Source organism: Anabrus simplex, chromosome 5 (assembly GCF_040414725.1).
Source record: "Anabrus simplex isolate iqAnaSimp1 chromosome 5, ASM4041472v1, whole genome shotgun sequence".
Lineage (NCBI taxonomy): Eukaryota > Metazoa > Arthropoda > Insecta > Orthoptera > Tettigoniidae > Anabrus > Anabrus simplex.
In genome coordinates this window covers 260,951,818-260,968,073 of record NC_090269.1, presented here as the reverse complement: position 1 = coordinate 260,968,073, position 16,256 = coordinate 260,951,818, and the positions used below count along the sequence as shown (strand labels likewise).

The window sequence follows — 16,256 nt, the reverse complement described above, 5'->3', positions numbered from 1 at the left end:
GGAGTTATGGATTGGAATAATTTACCAAGGGAGATGTTCAGTAAATTTCCAATATTTTTGAAATCATTTAAGAAAAGGCTAGGAAAACAACAGATAGGGAATCTACCACCTGAGCGACTGCCCTAAATGCAGATCAGCAGTGATTGATTAATGGGGCAAAAGGCCCGTGACACAGAGGAAAAGCCATACTACGTTGATGACTACAAAAGGAAACCCTTCCAAATGTAAGACTCTGATCTGATTGAGATTTGATACGACTTCAGTACGAATGCTTTATTCAGCCATAAGAAAATTAGATGTCCAGTTTGTATATTTAGCTCTTGTTTTGGGGTGTCAAAGTTTGCTCATTTAAGCACCGCGTAGACAGGAGTGAGCAGCGGGAAGCAAGTAGAAATGGGGAAGTAATATGTGTAATATGTAATATATGTGAGAGCGTGACACATGAAATGGCCGGCTGCCCCACCTCTACCTGCTTCCCGCTGCTCACTCTGTCTGTGGTGCTTAAATGAGCAAACTTTGACACCCCAAAACAGGTGATAAATACATGACTGGCTATCTGATTTTGATATGGCTGAATAAAGCATTCCTATTGAAGTCGTCCTAGCAAATCTTAATCAGATTAGAGACTTACAAATGGGAGGATTTCTGTATAAGAATGTTAACGACTGAAATGCAAGATAGAAAAATTTAGAAATTAGATAAACTTAAAAAGTCACCAAAAACAAAGTGAACAAGGGAAACGAGGGTCCACACTCGTATGTCCCTATGAAATTACAAGATACCCACCAGGGGGATTACACTCCATCTGTAGACAGCTACATATTACAACCCAATAGAATATTAGGAAGCCCTACATTAAAACTAAGGTAAACGCTGCACATCTTCACTGTTACATACTAGAGGGGAACACTGGTATCTTCCCGTCGCCACACGTAAATAAGTTTACAAGTTCAATCAAAATATAACCACCTATCTTACATGCTGCCCCAGACCATCCACAGTCTCCTAGGAGGAAAACCTCACTTAATCACCATATAATTCAGGATCCAGATAGATATACAAGGTCCAAATTTAAAAGTATTTATAAGGGCGAGCTGGGCACAGAATAGCTAGTTTGAATAGAACTGACAACAGTTGCAAATTTGAAACAGATGACTTAAGTTTACAAGTGCCAACCCACAAATAGATACAATACTCTACTAATGCTCCTACATTCCAAGCCCCTAAGAGGCACTCAAAATCATAGTGACATCTACCCCGTATTAACCGAGTACAAAATTAAGTATATTTCATAAAGTTCTGCCTGTCTCTGAGAGACTACACTGCCATTAGGGATTAAAAGTGTTGCCTACCACTAGGGAGAGGCCATACTTATGTTACAATTACAATGGATTTGGTTGTAAAAACAGTAAAACAGACAAATTAGACAACAAATGCGTTTTTTGCTAATAGGGCTATATAGGGCAAAAGTCGACACCTAGCTGTCAAACGTTTGTAACATTATAAGTCTAGAAATTCCTTTCAGAGGGGAGATGAAGATCCTAGGGGTTGGTTCTGTGGTGTGCTATGCTGTGCGTATGTATATACAGAGGCGTTTGTTGAGAGAAACAAACACTCAGCTCCTGAGTCAAAGAAATTAACCAGATATGGCTAAAATCATCAACCCAGCTGGGAATCAAACACGGGACCCTCTGAAGCAAAAGCCATGACCCTGACTGTCCAGCCAAGGAGCTGGACGTTTTACAAAATGTTATGTGTACTAAAAACAAGTGTATCTACATTAACTTCTGATTAAAGAAGTACAGCTGAAAAATTCATACATACATACATACATACATACAACAGTTATGCCTATCAGTATTCAGCCTAGAAGCCTCTCTGAATGATCTAAATGCCCTTACAATCCTCTAATACATTTACAACACCGTGACTCTAATTATATATATATATCTTACGAAATTCCATCCATTCAGATCGAATTTAGTCTATGCCTGCTACTTTATGACACTGTAATGCGTTTACTACCCCCTCCAATACCTCAAATATGTTTTCACTGCCATCATTCTCCTCTTCCTAAAGAATTACATCGTTCATAACTTCATCAGAAAAATTTCCCTTTTTTAACCCTGACAAGATTTTCAAAATATTCCTAGGAGTGGGAAGGAAGCAGCTGTGGCCTTAATTAAGGTACAGCCCCAACATTTGCCTGGTGTGAAAATGGGAAACCACGGAAAACCATTTTCAGGGTTGTCGACAGTGGGCTTCGAACCTACTATCTCCCGAATACTGGATATTGGCCGCACTTAAGCGACTGCAGCTATCGAGCTCGGTCCTTGGTAAGTTAGTCCAATCCCTAACTTCCCTGCCTGTAAATGAATATTTGCCCCAATTCGTCCTCTTGAATTTCAGCTTTATCTTCATATTGTGATCTTTCCTACTTTTAAAGAAACCACTCAAACTTATTTGTTTACTGATGTCATTCCACGCCATCTCTCCAATGTCAGCTCGGAACATACCACTTAAGATAAAGATGTTGACTTAGCACACTGGGGCGAAACGCTGGCAACCAGGAATGAGTTAGATGAAAAATTTATAATGTCCAATAAAGGACCAACTATATTGGTATTATATACATACCACCTAGTCGAGGAGCTCGCCTCCTTTCTGCCTAGTCTTCCCAGCCCAAACTTTTCAACATTTTTGTAACGCTACTCTTTTGTCGGAAATCACCCAGAACAAATTGAGCTGCTTTTCTTTGAATTTTTTTCCAGTACTTGAAACAAGTAATCAAGGTGAGGATCCCATACACTGGAACCATATTCTAGTTGGGCTCTTACCAGAGACTTATATGCCCTCCCCTTTACATCCTTACTAAAACTCCTAAATACTCTCATAACCATGTGCAGAGATATGTACCCTTTATTTACAATCATATTTATGTGATTACCCCAATGAAGATCTTTCCTTATACTGTATTAACACCTAGGTACTTACAATGATCCCCAAAAGGAACTTTCACCCCATCAATACAGTAATTAAAACTGAGATTACTTTTCCTATTTGTGAAACCCACAACCTGACTTTTAACCCAGTTTATCATCATACCATTGCCTACTGTCCATCTCACAACATTATCGAGGTCATTTTGCAGTTGCTCACAATCTTTTAACTTATTTATTACTCTGTACAGAATAACATCATCTGCAACTGCCTTATCTCCAATTCCACTTCTTTACACATATCACTGATATATATATATATACATACATACATACATACATACATACATACATACAGTATATATAAGAAAACAAAGGTCCAATAATACTGCCTTGAGGAATTCCCATCTTAATTATTACAGGGTCACATAAAGCTTCGCCTACTTTAATTCTCTGAGTCCTATTTCCTAGAAATATAGCAAACCATTCAGTCACTCTTTTGTCTGGTCCAATTGCATTCATTTTTGCCAGTAGTCCCCCATGTTCTACCCTATCAAATGCCTTAAGATATGTTAATGGTGATACTGTCCATTTGACCTCCTGAATCCAGGATATCTGCTATATCTTGCTAGAATCCTACAAGTTGAGCTTCAGTGGAATAACCTTTTTCTAAACCCAAACTGCCTTCTATTGAATCAGTTTTTAATTTTGCAAACATGTCTAATAGAATCAGAAAGAATGCTTTCCCAAAGTTTACATGCAATGCATGTCAAACTGACTGGCCTGTAATTTTCAGCTTTATGTATATCACCTTTCCCTTTATACACGGGGCTACTATAGCAATTCTCCATTCATTTGGTATGGCTCCTTCATGCAAATAATAATCAAATAAGTTCTTCAGATATGCTACTATATCCCAACCCATTGTCTTTAGTATATCCCCAGAAACCTTATCAATTCCAGCTGGTTTTCTAGTTTTCAACTTTGTACCTTACTGTAAATGTCATTGTTATCATAGGTAAATTTTAATACTTCTTTAGTGTTATTCACCTCCTCTATTTGGACATTATCCTTGTAACCAACAATCTTTACATACCGCATACTGAATATTTCTGCCTTTTGAAGATTCTTGTGGGTAATTAAGGGCTTTATTGTTTTCTGACCAGCCAACATTATGAACAATAATGAAGAAAGGGACTGCTAGATTGAGAAGATATTGAGAATGCTACTATTTCTAAAGCCTTAGATTTCATGGTGTTTTTTTCTCCTTGTCACAGGCTTTTCGCCTGCAGGTTAATTCAGACTTGGTTTCTCTCAAAAATGTTTGCTCCCGCTCTCCTCCTGACCAATTTGATGTGATGGGTTTCCACTAGGATGATTTTGACAGCAATTTCAAACTGTTTTGTCATTTTTATAAACCAATAACTTGTAAACTATGAGGTCCACAACCTCACCATGTGCTACCATTATTCATTTCCATCCGCATCATTTGTTTTCTCATTCCCTCGTTTCTTAGGTTAATGCAGTTTTTAGTATCAATTATTATTTCAAATTAACACCTGTTTCACTGAATTTTGTTGCAATAGGTTGTTTTTTGCTCTGCATATTGATGTAAATATTGTATATTTGTGCTAATTTTGTTTCCGTCTAGGCTCTCTTTTGTTTGTTTTTTCATTTGCTCTTTCATTATGTTTTTTAGCATTTTTTCAACTTATATTATGTAAATTATTCCAACCCCCCTAATTTTTTTCACTGAAGATGGCTCAAGCGAGCTGAAACATGTCTGAATTTGTTTGCTCCATCTAATGACGGAATATATGATGTATTGAATAGGAGGATACTCTCATTTTTCGCCATTGTAAAGTGAAAACCGTCAATACGGAATGATTCTAATATCTTGTAATAATAATAAAAGTAGAGAATCTGGTTAAAAACTTCATGATTCTGAACGTAGGTTTTTGTGGCTCATAGTATTAACGTAAATAAATAAATGAATAATGGATTAACGCAAAGAAATTCTTGTTCACTGTTGGAAGCAGAACTTAACATACCCTGATGAAGGCCAATGCAATTTGGCTGAAAGCTTGTCTTCGTTAAATAAATAAATAAATAAATAAATAAATAAATAAATATAGTATTCATTTATTTATTTACGTTAATTACTTCATGATTTTATTGACTATCATGATATAGAACTGTTGTCTTCTTAAAATTCCATTTAACAGTGTTTATTTTGCCACTTATTGATGTCTATTTGACATTTATAAAAGCCCGCTATTGAGAGTATGTCGCTAATTGTGAAAGCTTGAATGCTGGAAGTCAAAACTTTTGACATTATTATTGTTATTATTATTATTATTATTATTATTATTATTATTATTATTATTATTGAAGTGTCATTTCCGGCAACAATCTTTGAATCCGTTTGTTGGCATGATGGATGAACGTTGTCAAATTGAATTGTTTGTTCGCTTTTGTTAGAAGTTGGGTTTGCTGCCACTTCTTGTATATGCTCATATACCAGATACCAGATGCAACAATTTTCCATCATCCAACATTAAGTTTGAGAGGTCCCCATTATATCAGCATGAACCCAACTTAGCACACAGGGGCGAAACGCTGGCAACCACGAATGAGTTAGCTGGAAAACTTACAATGTCCAATAACGGACTATTTATATTGGTATTATAAATTTACTCATTCGGGACTAATATTTCAGGTTCCCTATGGAAATCAACATCTATATCATACTTAAATGTCTTTCAAAATGTGAGAGTTCTATTATGGAATTTAATTACTTTGAATTAAATAAAATAATATTCAAATTTAACACAAATTTTTAAATTGTGCTGTATAGGAATGTTAAAGGACCCCAAGAAAAGTTTGAATTATCTATAACCCACAAATTCAAATTTAAAATGTTCAAATTGACCACGTTCTACTGAATTGTCAATGTTATCCAAGATTTCGTTTAGATTTTCATTCCCCTATGTACTATTCATATTCTTCATTTTTGATCAGAACAGTTTCTTATATGCTTATTTTTATGACTACTAGCTGCCACAATTGTATTATTCCACCAAGATGAGTGGTTTTCTGCAATTTTACAAACTGCTGATAAAGATATCCCCTAGCAACTTTTACTAAAGCATCCTTCTATGCCACCCTTTCTCTGCTTAGTGCGTATTCTTCGGAACTTCTTGCTGATCGTACCCATGTACATCCAATTTCCTTATTCTGAAGATTTTACACCCTTATCTCACCCGCAGAGACAGACATTGCTTTTTGAGTCTTAGGCCTACTGCAACCTAGTTCACTGCAGTTCAGATAATGCTTTGTATCATACAAAAATCCAGAGATTTCCTGAATCCAACATCAGTTATATATATAATATGGGTATTCTTTGAAACAGAGATGGATGACCTGAACGACAACAATCGTATGACTAAGAGCGAAATATCTTCGTGGACAGGAAGAGGAGGATCAGAGAGAAAGGGGAAGAAATCCTTGCTTCAGTCAAGAAAGTAATAGAAGACTATGAAGAAAATTTTGATGACCAGTGGAAGAAGAAAATTCAGGATGTTAACTGTTCAAATGAGGCAAAAAGGAAATTGTTATATCTCATTAGGGAGTACGAAGGCTTGTTCGATGATGAACCAGGGAGAATTCCTAATTTTTAATATACTTTACGTGTGAATAGGTGGACACCTTTCAAGCATAAGCTATATCCTATACCTGAAAATACATTCGGAAGTGGAAGTGGAATGGAATCTAATCTATATATATTATTGGATGTTGGTATATTTGAAATTAATAGACTCAAAAACTACTGGACCGATTTCGCTGAAAATTTCACAATTTGTTCTTATTGCTTCTAAGAGTGATTGTGAGGGGGTTTGAACGAAATTGGATAGGAAGTTTTATTATTATTATGAGTAATTTTATTAAATTGCAAAGCTGCACCAAGATTGGATCGAATTGATGGACAGATTGTCGCTAGGCAACAGCAGCTTACACTATATCATGAGAGTCCGGTAATAAAGGAGATTGGGAACATGCCGCCATTAGGAGGTTCATTTGTATGTCTATTATTTGAAAACAGCAATCCAACATGCCGTGACCAAGATGTACTTTCCATGTTATAGGAACAACTTTGATAGGTCTGACCAGTTTGAACAATGTAGCTGTCTATTAGATGTGTAACATATTTTAAAAAACTGTGAAAAACATAGAATATCAACAGTGGAATGACACGAGTTATCACCTACTCCTAACGAAGAGCAACAGAGGATTCCCAACCAGCAAAGGCGAGGCTGAGAAGTAATTATCTATAGGCAAATATATATAAAGGTCATTGTATGTGGGTATGTATGTATTACATCTCCTTCTAAACCACTGGAGCGATTTCAACTAAACCTGGTACGCTTATGATGATGATGCTTGTTGTTTTAAGGGGCCTAACATCGAAGGTCATCGGCCCCTGAGGTACACTTATGACTTAGTATCAGGGAGATCCAGGCATTCACCTCCCCGTGGTAGAGAGGGGGCAACGAATGTATGAAATTACAATGTTATTACATACAGGCGGCTAACGAATTATGTGACCGAGTGTCTCCCGGTATAAGGAGATCCCTCTACCAAGTGCCAACAGTCCCTTTGTAGGATGGATGAGCGGGTGGAGGGGGCACCCTATTGCCCATGGGGTGAGAAACTGCTCCTAAAGGCAGATGAACCGACTTGTTTTGGTCAATGGCATTGGGATGCAGAAGGCAACGGGAAACCAATGCATTATTATCCCTCGTAATGCAACCATGCAATAGTCTCTACTTGAGCAAATGATTACTCATCATGAGCATCAAAACTCAAGATCTGACAGGGGAAGATCTTGCAAGGCTTCCCAGGTCGTCAGTCAGCTAAATCCTTGCAAAGGACAGGAAAAACGGATGAAAATCGCAACGTGAAATATCAGAACACTAATGACACCTGGAAAGTTAGAAAAGGTAAAAAGAGTGATGATAATATTGATATTTTAGGACTTTGTGAAACACGATGGCAAGGAAATGGTGATTTCATTAGTGATGCATTTAGGATCATCTATAGCGGAGGAACAATACCTGGCCAATATGGTGTGGAACTAATTCTTGGGAAGAACTGGGCAAAGAATACTGAGAATACCTATCATGTAAATGACAGAATACTGATGGTGAAGATCAAACCAAAACCTAGGGATATGACCATTATACAAGTGTACTTTCCAACATCGAACAGTAACAAAGATGAGGTTGAAGAGCTGTATGAGTGTCTTGATGAGCTACTAAAACTAATTGATGACGAGGAAAATCTGGTGATTATGGGAGATTTCAATGCTGTGGTTGGCTCAAAACCAAACAGAATGGGAATAGTGAAATTTGGACTGGGAAAGAAAAACAGCTGAGGTGAAAGGCTACTAGATTTTTGTGAACAGTATGGTATGGTAATAACTAACACCACCCTTTGAGAAGACGATATACCTGGAGAAGTCCCAGAGACATGCAAAGATACCAAATTGATTTCATATTAGTTAAAGCTAGGTATAGAAATCAAATCAAATCAAGCCACAGCTACCCTGGCGCTGAAGTTGACAGTGAACACACACTTGTAATGGCAAACTGCAATTTCAGACTTAAAAAAAATAATCAGAAGGAAGAAAGTCAGATGGGATTTAAGCAGATTGCAAAATGAACAATTTAAACAGAAATATGCAGAGGATACAAATGCACTCATGGAATATAATAATTGTGAGATGGACTGGGAAATGATGAAACACGGAATCTCTGAGATAGCACATACAACTTTAGGGAACAGAAGACTAGAGTCAAGAAAACCATGGATTACTGAAGAGATATTAGACCTCATTCAGAAAGGAAACCAGTATAAGATAAACAATGCATTAGGCCAAAATAAGTACAGGAAAACAAAGAATCTCATTGTTACAAAACATAGGGAGGCAAAAGAAGTATGGATGAAGGAAATTACGCAGACTATAGAGAATGATATAATTGGAGGAAGAACATATAGAGCAAATGCCATGATTAAATCACTCCAATATAAACCCAAAACAAGAAGTACAGTTATAAAGGATAAAATGGGCAACTACTTATTGATAGTGAAAATATCGCAGAACACTGGAAGGAATATCTTGAAGACCTGTACTGGGATGAAGAAGTAATGGCAATTCCAGACTATCTTGAACCTGAACAGATGGTAGAAGAAGACAATATAGGCCCAATAATCACATGGGAAGAATTTGACCTAGCACTAAGACAATTAAAGGACAAGAAAACAACCAGACCGGACGACATGCCAGCAGAACTTCTCAAGGGAATAGGAGAAAGAATGAAACAACAACTGTATAATAGCATTGCAAGATGCTTCTGCAATGGCAAAATTCCTGGAGACTTTACTAAAAGTAGGACAGTTACCTTACCAAAGATAGGAAATGCTACTGACTGTTCCAACTATAGAACACTGACACTGCTATCGCATGCATCCAAAATACTGCTTAATGTAATTAAGAACAGGATTAAAAAGAAAACTGAACAATATACATCGCAGGATCAGTTTGGTTTTACAACAGGGAAGGGAACAAGAGAAGCTCTTCACGCATTAAGAACTATTCTAGAAAGAAGACTGAGTGTTAACAGGAAAACATACATTGCATTTGTGGATATAGAGAAAGCCTTTGACAAAGTAAACTGGAAACAACTCTTTAGGAACATGAAGAATATAAGACTGAACTAGAGGAACAGAAGACTCATTTTACTCCTGTACAGAAATCAAAGCACAACAATAGAGATCAAATGTTAAGACAGCATCCATTAGAAGGGGAGTGAGACAAGATTGTGCGCTATCTCCACTTTTGTTCAACATGTTCATCGAGGAGGCCATATCAAAACTTAAACAAAAAACCAAAGGAATTAAAATTAATGAACAACAAATCCACAGTATAAGGTTTGCCAATGACATTGCATTAATTGCAGATTCAGAGAGGGAAATAAGTAAAATGCTACGAGTTTCAACATCAACACTACAAGAATCAAAATTGAAACTGAACACCTCGAAAACAAAAGTATTAGTTGTCAAGAAATCAACTGAGGAAATACCAATAAACATTAAGGTAGATGATGAAAATGTACAGCAAGTAAGACAATTGTGCTACTTGGGAAGCATTATCACTCAGGACAACAGGTGCACCACATAAATCAGGAGGAGGATTGCTCTAGCTAAACAAGCCTTCAGTAACAAGAAACAGCTTCTGATAAGCAGGAACATTAAAATTAGGAAAGAATTTGCCAAATTGTTTGTGTGGAGTGTTTTGTTGTATGGCTGTGAAACATGGGTCTTAGCAAAACAGGATATAAAACGCCTGGAAGCAATGGAAATGTGGATATGGAGGAGGATGCTGAAAATTAGTTGGACAGAGAAAAAGTCAAACAATAGGGCCCTTAAGGGAATAGATCAACACTGTAGAAAAGAGGAAAATCAAAATCCTTGGCCACACACTTCGACAAAACACATTCCTCACGACTATGGTGGAAGGAAAAGTTCTAGGTAAGAAGGGAAGAGGAAGGCTGAGGAAGAAATATCTGGATTCTGTGATGGACACGCTTAATTTGAAAAAAATATGTTGACCTGAAACGCTCAGCAGAGGAGAGAGAAATGTGGCTGCAGCGACATGGTCTTACCTTCAGGATATGAATGAATCAGGAGACAAACCTCATGAAGGTAAGACACCACAAGCACCTTTAAAGGCGGGGACGAGGGGGTTGAGATATAAAATAAATTGAAAATAATGTTGAATTCAAACTTTTCAGGGTCGCTGAGATGAATAGTGACACTCAGCGTTTTTTACCCCTTGGGGGGGAGAGGGGAGTCGAGGGGGGATATAAAAATAATCGACATAGTGTTGAATCCATAGTTTTTGGGGTCGCTGAGATGATTTTTTTTTTTTTGCTAGGGGCTTTACGTCGCACTGACACAGATAGATCTTATGGCGACGATAGGATAGGAAAGGCCTAGGAGTTGGAAGGAAGCGGCCGTGGCCTTAATTAAGGTACAGCCCCAGCATTTGCCTGGTGTGAAAATGGGAAACCACGGAAAACCATCTTCAGGGCTGCCGATAGTGCGATTTGAACCTACTATCTCCCGGATGAAAGCTCACAGCCGCGCGCCTCTACGCGCACGGCCAACTCGCCCGGTTCGCTGAGATGAATAGTGACACTCCAGATTTTTTAAAGTCCAAGTTCAGGCCCCTTTGACATAGGGGATGAAAAAGGATAGGAAAGAAATTGTCCAAAATGACTGAGGTAATGGACGTTTGTATGTTCAAGCGTAGCTATCAACCAAAATTGATACAAGTATGACTTATTATCTGGAAAAAGTACTGTTTGGGGTAGACACCCCTAGAACCACTAGAGGAGGGGGTGAAATACATCTATATCTAAAACAGTCCAATTATAGTATCAAATCAATAGTTTTCGGAACTACTGAATCAATTTCAACCAAACTTGATACACTTATGATTTACTATCAGGAGACAAACTGCGTGGAGTTATGATAACACAAGCACCCCTAGGCGTGGGGGTGGGAGGGGGTGAGATGTTAAAAATAATCAAAAATAGTGTCGAATTCATACTTTGCAGGGTCCCTGAGATGAATAGTGACAGTCCGGATTTTCAGAAGTGTGTGTTCCTTCCAGATTTGAGCTCGTAAAAAATTGGTACACATGACTTACTATCTCCTAGGGGAGATGGTTAAATATAAAAATGAACGAAAATGACTGATCAATATTAATGCTGAACAAATAATTGTTTACGAGGTCCCCGAGTTGAACTGTAACACTCTGGATACTGTGCAAGTCCAAGTTCAGCCTCCATTGAGACGGGGGTTTGGGGGGGTTGAGAGAAGCTTAAAAGTAAATTGTCTAAAATTACACAGATTAGAGATGAATCCACTGCCTTTAGGGTCACAAGGCAGATTGGTGACAGTCTCAATGAGTGTTGAAATCGTGTACAGCATATCCATAGCACAACGAATAAATACATAGTTATCTTTTCTTTTTTTTTTTTTTTTGAAAGGATCAGATACTTCCCACAAGGACAAAGTTTTACTCCAAAATTAAATAATTTAAAACTCGAAATAAAATATATCTCAATAATTCTAGAACTACATAATAGATCCAAAAAGCATCTCGGAAAGGAATTCTATAAAAATTCACTTCACACCTAACTGGTAATAAATCTTAAAGGTAAACATTTACGAACGATCTTGATAACGCAGGGTATTACAGCTAGTGGTAGTATATATATTTAAAAAAAAGAAGCACACAATTTGTAAATCCATTAACTGTGTTTCAGAATCCCTAGGGTTCCTTAGAGGTATAATTGGACACCAGACAACTAAAAGAAACAATTATTCCCGAGAATGATCAGGTGCCATACATTAAGGAGCTTAACCCGAAGATTTAAGGACAAGACGTACTTTACTGGCATTAATTTCACTTCGTCATTTTACCATATTCAATCGCAGTAGAAATCCTGCTTGCCGACTGGATTTCTATTCGATCAGCAAACTTATGTTGTCTTAGGCCTAGTGCCACCTAGTTCACAGCAGATCAGATAATGCTTGGTGTCATAGCAAAATCCACAGATTTCCTGAATCCAACATCAGTTATGATATACCGTAGTCCATTATGGAGCTGATACCCTTACTTTCTCACATATAGTATTGAATAGTCTGATGTTTCAAGAACAAAGAATGAATTTGTAACTGGTAATACCATAGTAGCACAGATATCCAATAATCATTTCCCATTCTAGTTGGTTCAAAAATCTTCCCCAATGTATCTCATAATGTATCCTTTGCTTATATTTCTGATTCCAACACTGAAATCATCCAAAACTTTGCAGCTGAACCTGAATAATATGATACTCAATGTGTCTTAAAACTTATCTACTTCACCTGATTAGGTCCTTGCATTATTAATATACTGAGACAATTCTTGTTTCGATTCTTACAACCACCAAATCTTTGTCTGTTATGGTTTCATTAATAAATACTACGCTACATTCTGTCATTTGCCTTTCAACACTTGTGAAGTACAATTTATAGTCTGCTACTTCTTCCTTGTCACCTCCCCTCATCTGAATATCCTTTTATCATCACTATATACATGAGACGATAGAGTGTGAGGAGACAGATTTCAATTAAGGAGGTTGTGACCCCTTTGACTGCCAGCAAATGCTGTTAGCTGTTAAGCTCAAATATCCACAGTTTGCTCAAGCAGCGTATGTAGGGTACTACCAAAATTACACACCACCCTCTGCTCAACAGTCACTACCACTGGATGCATTTTATGAAGCACTGCATTGTTCCCATAATTCAATTCATTTATACGTAATAACCAACTTCACCTTGCTAATGGATCCTAACAGAACTGTTATAATCTCAAACGTGTCGCGTGTATCGATAATGTGGGCCAATGGCCGACATGAAACCCTGCTATGCGGGGGCTCACTCACTTTGAGAGATTTTCTAATAAACACCCCTGACGTGTTAGATGAATGGTTCTTTTTGCCTTTAGTCAGAATGTGTCCAAACCAATAAGTGTCAGCCCCCTCCCACAACTAACATGCATTTTCTTCAATACCTGGTGGCCCTTTATACACTTTGAGTAGCACCTTATGACGCTCGTTATCAGCACTCACCTCAATCTCTCGTCTCTATCTCTGTCCTCTAGAGTCCCCTGTCCTAGGGTTGTACCGAAGTAAGCAATGGCAAACTACCTCACACCTCATCTTGCCTAGTACACCTCATTTAAGTGCCGCCATCAGTCTTTGTGATTTCACATAACCTCTGGTAGTGCTATTTGAGGATCCAACCAGCCTCTGGGCTGATAACTTGACAGAAACGCTACAAAATATTACGCCTAACTGTAAAAATCAAAATATTAAATTTTTGATTTCAAAATAATAAAAAGCACCACCCTAACTTTGAGTAATTTTAGAATGTACAAAGCTAGAACTATTTTCATACCTGCAGCATTTTCATTAACAGTAGTTCCTCCACCTCCAGTGTCCTCCTGATCTTCTAAAAAACAAGCAAGGAAAAATACAACGTAAGTAGCATACTAGGCAGAAATGCAACATATGTAGTGCTAATACAAATCTGTAATATACATAAAAGAAACTCACTTTCTACAACATCCTCCTTAACAACTTCTTCACCTTCTAGAAGAAACATTTTGGTAGGAATATGACTTATCTACCGCAGTATATCTGGTCACACACGGTACCTGGAATGTAAGAAACACAGAAAGGAAAGAAAATAAAAGTAAATATCAGAAGAGAGCCATCGGCATTCATTTACTTTTAAGATGAAAGAACACACAACAGGTCGTTTGTAAATAACTATATTCCCACACATACAGTAAATTAATGCAGATGGTCATTTAATTAGTACTGTGTAAACAATTAACCAAAAAACAGTCCTGCCGTAAGCAAGTTGCAGCGATATTTGCTGGACTTCCAATAATTAACCTTCAGTAATAAATAAATCGCAATATCAACATACATAAAACACACCATTTCTGTACTGTACTAGCAATTTCTGTGGTTTCTCATTAAAAAATTTCAGTCAAAACGATTGATTTATTTCCACTAACCTTAATACGTCACATATCACTTGACACACAAGGAAGGTGTTACAAAAAAAAACAACGCCGAACACATTGCTCACGATAATAATACATTATTATCAGTTTCCTCCGACGTCCAGCAATTTACATTTCTCTCCACCTGTCAAAACAACCTACCGATCGAGGGTAGACATCAATGACAATTTCATGTTATTGCCGGTAGTGCGCCATAGATTAAGAACAAGACTGTCACTCACTTTTAATTTTAAATATGAGCATAGATGGAATCTAGCAGATCGAAGAAAATAAAATTGTGAAACGAGAAGTCGTGGTAGAAATTCTCCTTCACTACGTGTCGCTAGTAGAGCTACTTGTTTATTTGTTTTATTTTATTTAGTATTCATTCAAGGGGCACCTGACCCTAGGCTCGTAATGGTGCAGTACATACATTCAACTACGCAGAGATATGATCTAAACTATATACAAATAGTGACTGACATGAGGTAGTTATACCAAAATTACAAGTATGTATTTGGGTAAAATTATTTTTGAAACACTTCTGAATTAGCTATACAAGAAATATTGGAGCAGGGGCGCCGACTGCGGGGATGCTAGGGAACTTGAGCACCCACCAAAACTTTGTCGCGTGCCCAGCAGGCCCCACAAACACAGAGAAGAAAGATGTAAAAAAGATAACAACGAAAGAAAAGACAAAAAAAAGGACGTATTATTCAGCATTATTCTTAACCATACCAATACAAAGGTATTTTCGTCTCTAAATTATCAACGGGGGCGAGGACGGGCGGGCTGAGGAGCCAACTAAGAAACTTTCCATTTCTTTATTCACAATCCCAAGTGGGTCATATGAATATTTTATTTTATTAATTACATCTGATTCATTCAAAACTCCATAAAGGGAAATTGATTCCAGAGGTATAAAGTTAAGTTAGCTAAAGATCGCTTTAATTATACCCGTTTTTATATACACAAAACAACGTCCTTTTTTTGCAACTTTTCCACATGCGCATTATCATTACAGAATGAAAATTGAACGATAATGCAGTCATGTATGTTCATAATCAAGAAGCAAAAAGTAAATCGAACCTCGAAACTGTGGCGAATATTTTCATCAAACGATCGATTGTTCGAAGAAACACTCTCATTATGAGTGAGCATTAGAAATATCACACCGAGCTCGATAGCTGCAGTCGCTTAAGTGCGGCCAGTATCCAGTATTCGGGAGATAGTAGGTTCGAACCCCACTGTCGGCAGCCCTGAAGATGGTTTTCCGTGGTTTCCCCATTTTCACACCAAGAAAATGCTGGGGCTGTACCTTACTTAAGGCCACGGCCGCTTCCTTCCCAGTCTTAGCTCTTTCCTGTCCCATCGTCGCCATAAGACATATCTGTGTCGGTGCGACGTAAAGCCAATAGCAGAAATATCACAAAGATGTTATTTTGATCTAACGACTACAGACTTTCAGTTTTTATTTTATTAGCATACTAATAATAAACGCCAAATTTGCTTTCTTTAAAAACTCTGGTTTCATTCTGCGAGAAGATTTTAAGATTTTAGAGCCACAATCCCTTTAGCTTCCATTCTTTTAATTCACATATATTTAACATTTAAAGCCTTTTACTTTT

At 37.4% G+C, this 16,256-nt stretch overlaps 1 protein-coding gene across 2 annotated transcripts in view; it reads right to left on the bottom strand.

Annotated features, from left to right (window-relative positions):
- Positions 1-14,829, bottom strand: part of fry (Protein furry) — a 1,574,680-nt gene extending 1,559,851 nt beyond the window's left edge. For both annotated transcript variants that reach the window (XR_011018272.1, XM_068227610.1), the window contains exons 1-3: positions 14,641-14,829; positions 14,171-14,271; positions 14,013-14,066 (exon numbers count right to left, since the gene is read on the bottom strand). Coding sequence is in view for 1 of the 2 variants with exons in the window: in XM_068227610.1 (XP_068083711.1) it covers positions 14,013-14,066; positions 14,171-14,219 (103 nt within the window). In the remaining variant the exon portion in view is untranslated. The remainder of the gene's footprint in view (positions 1-14,012; positions 14,067-14,170; positions 14,272-14,640) is intronic.
- Between the last annotated feature and the right edge of the window lie 1,427 nt (positions 14,830-16,256).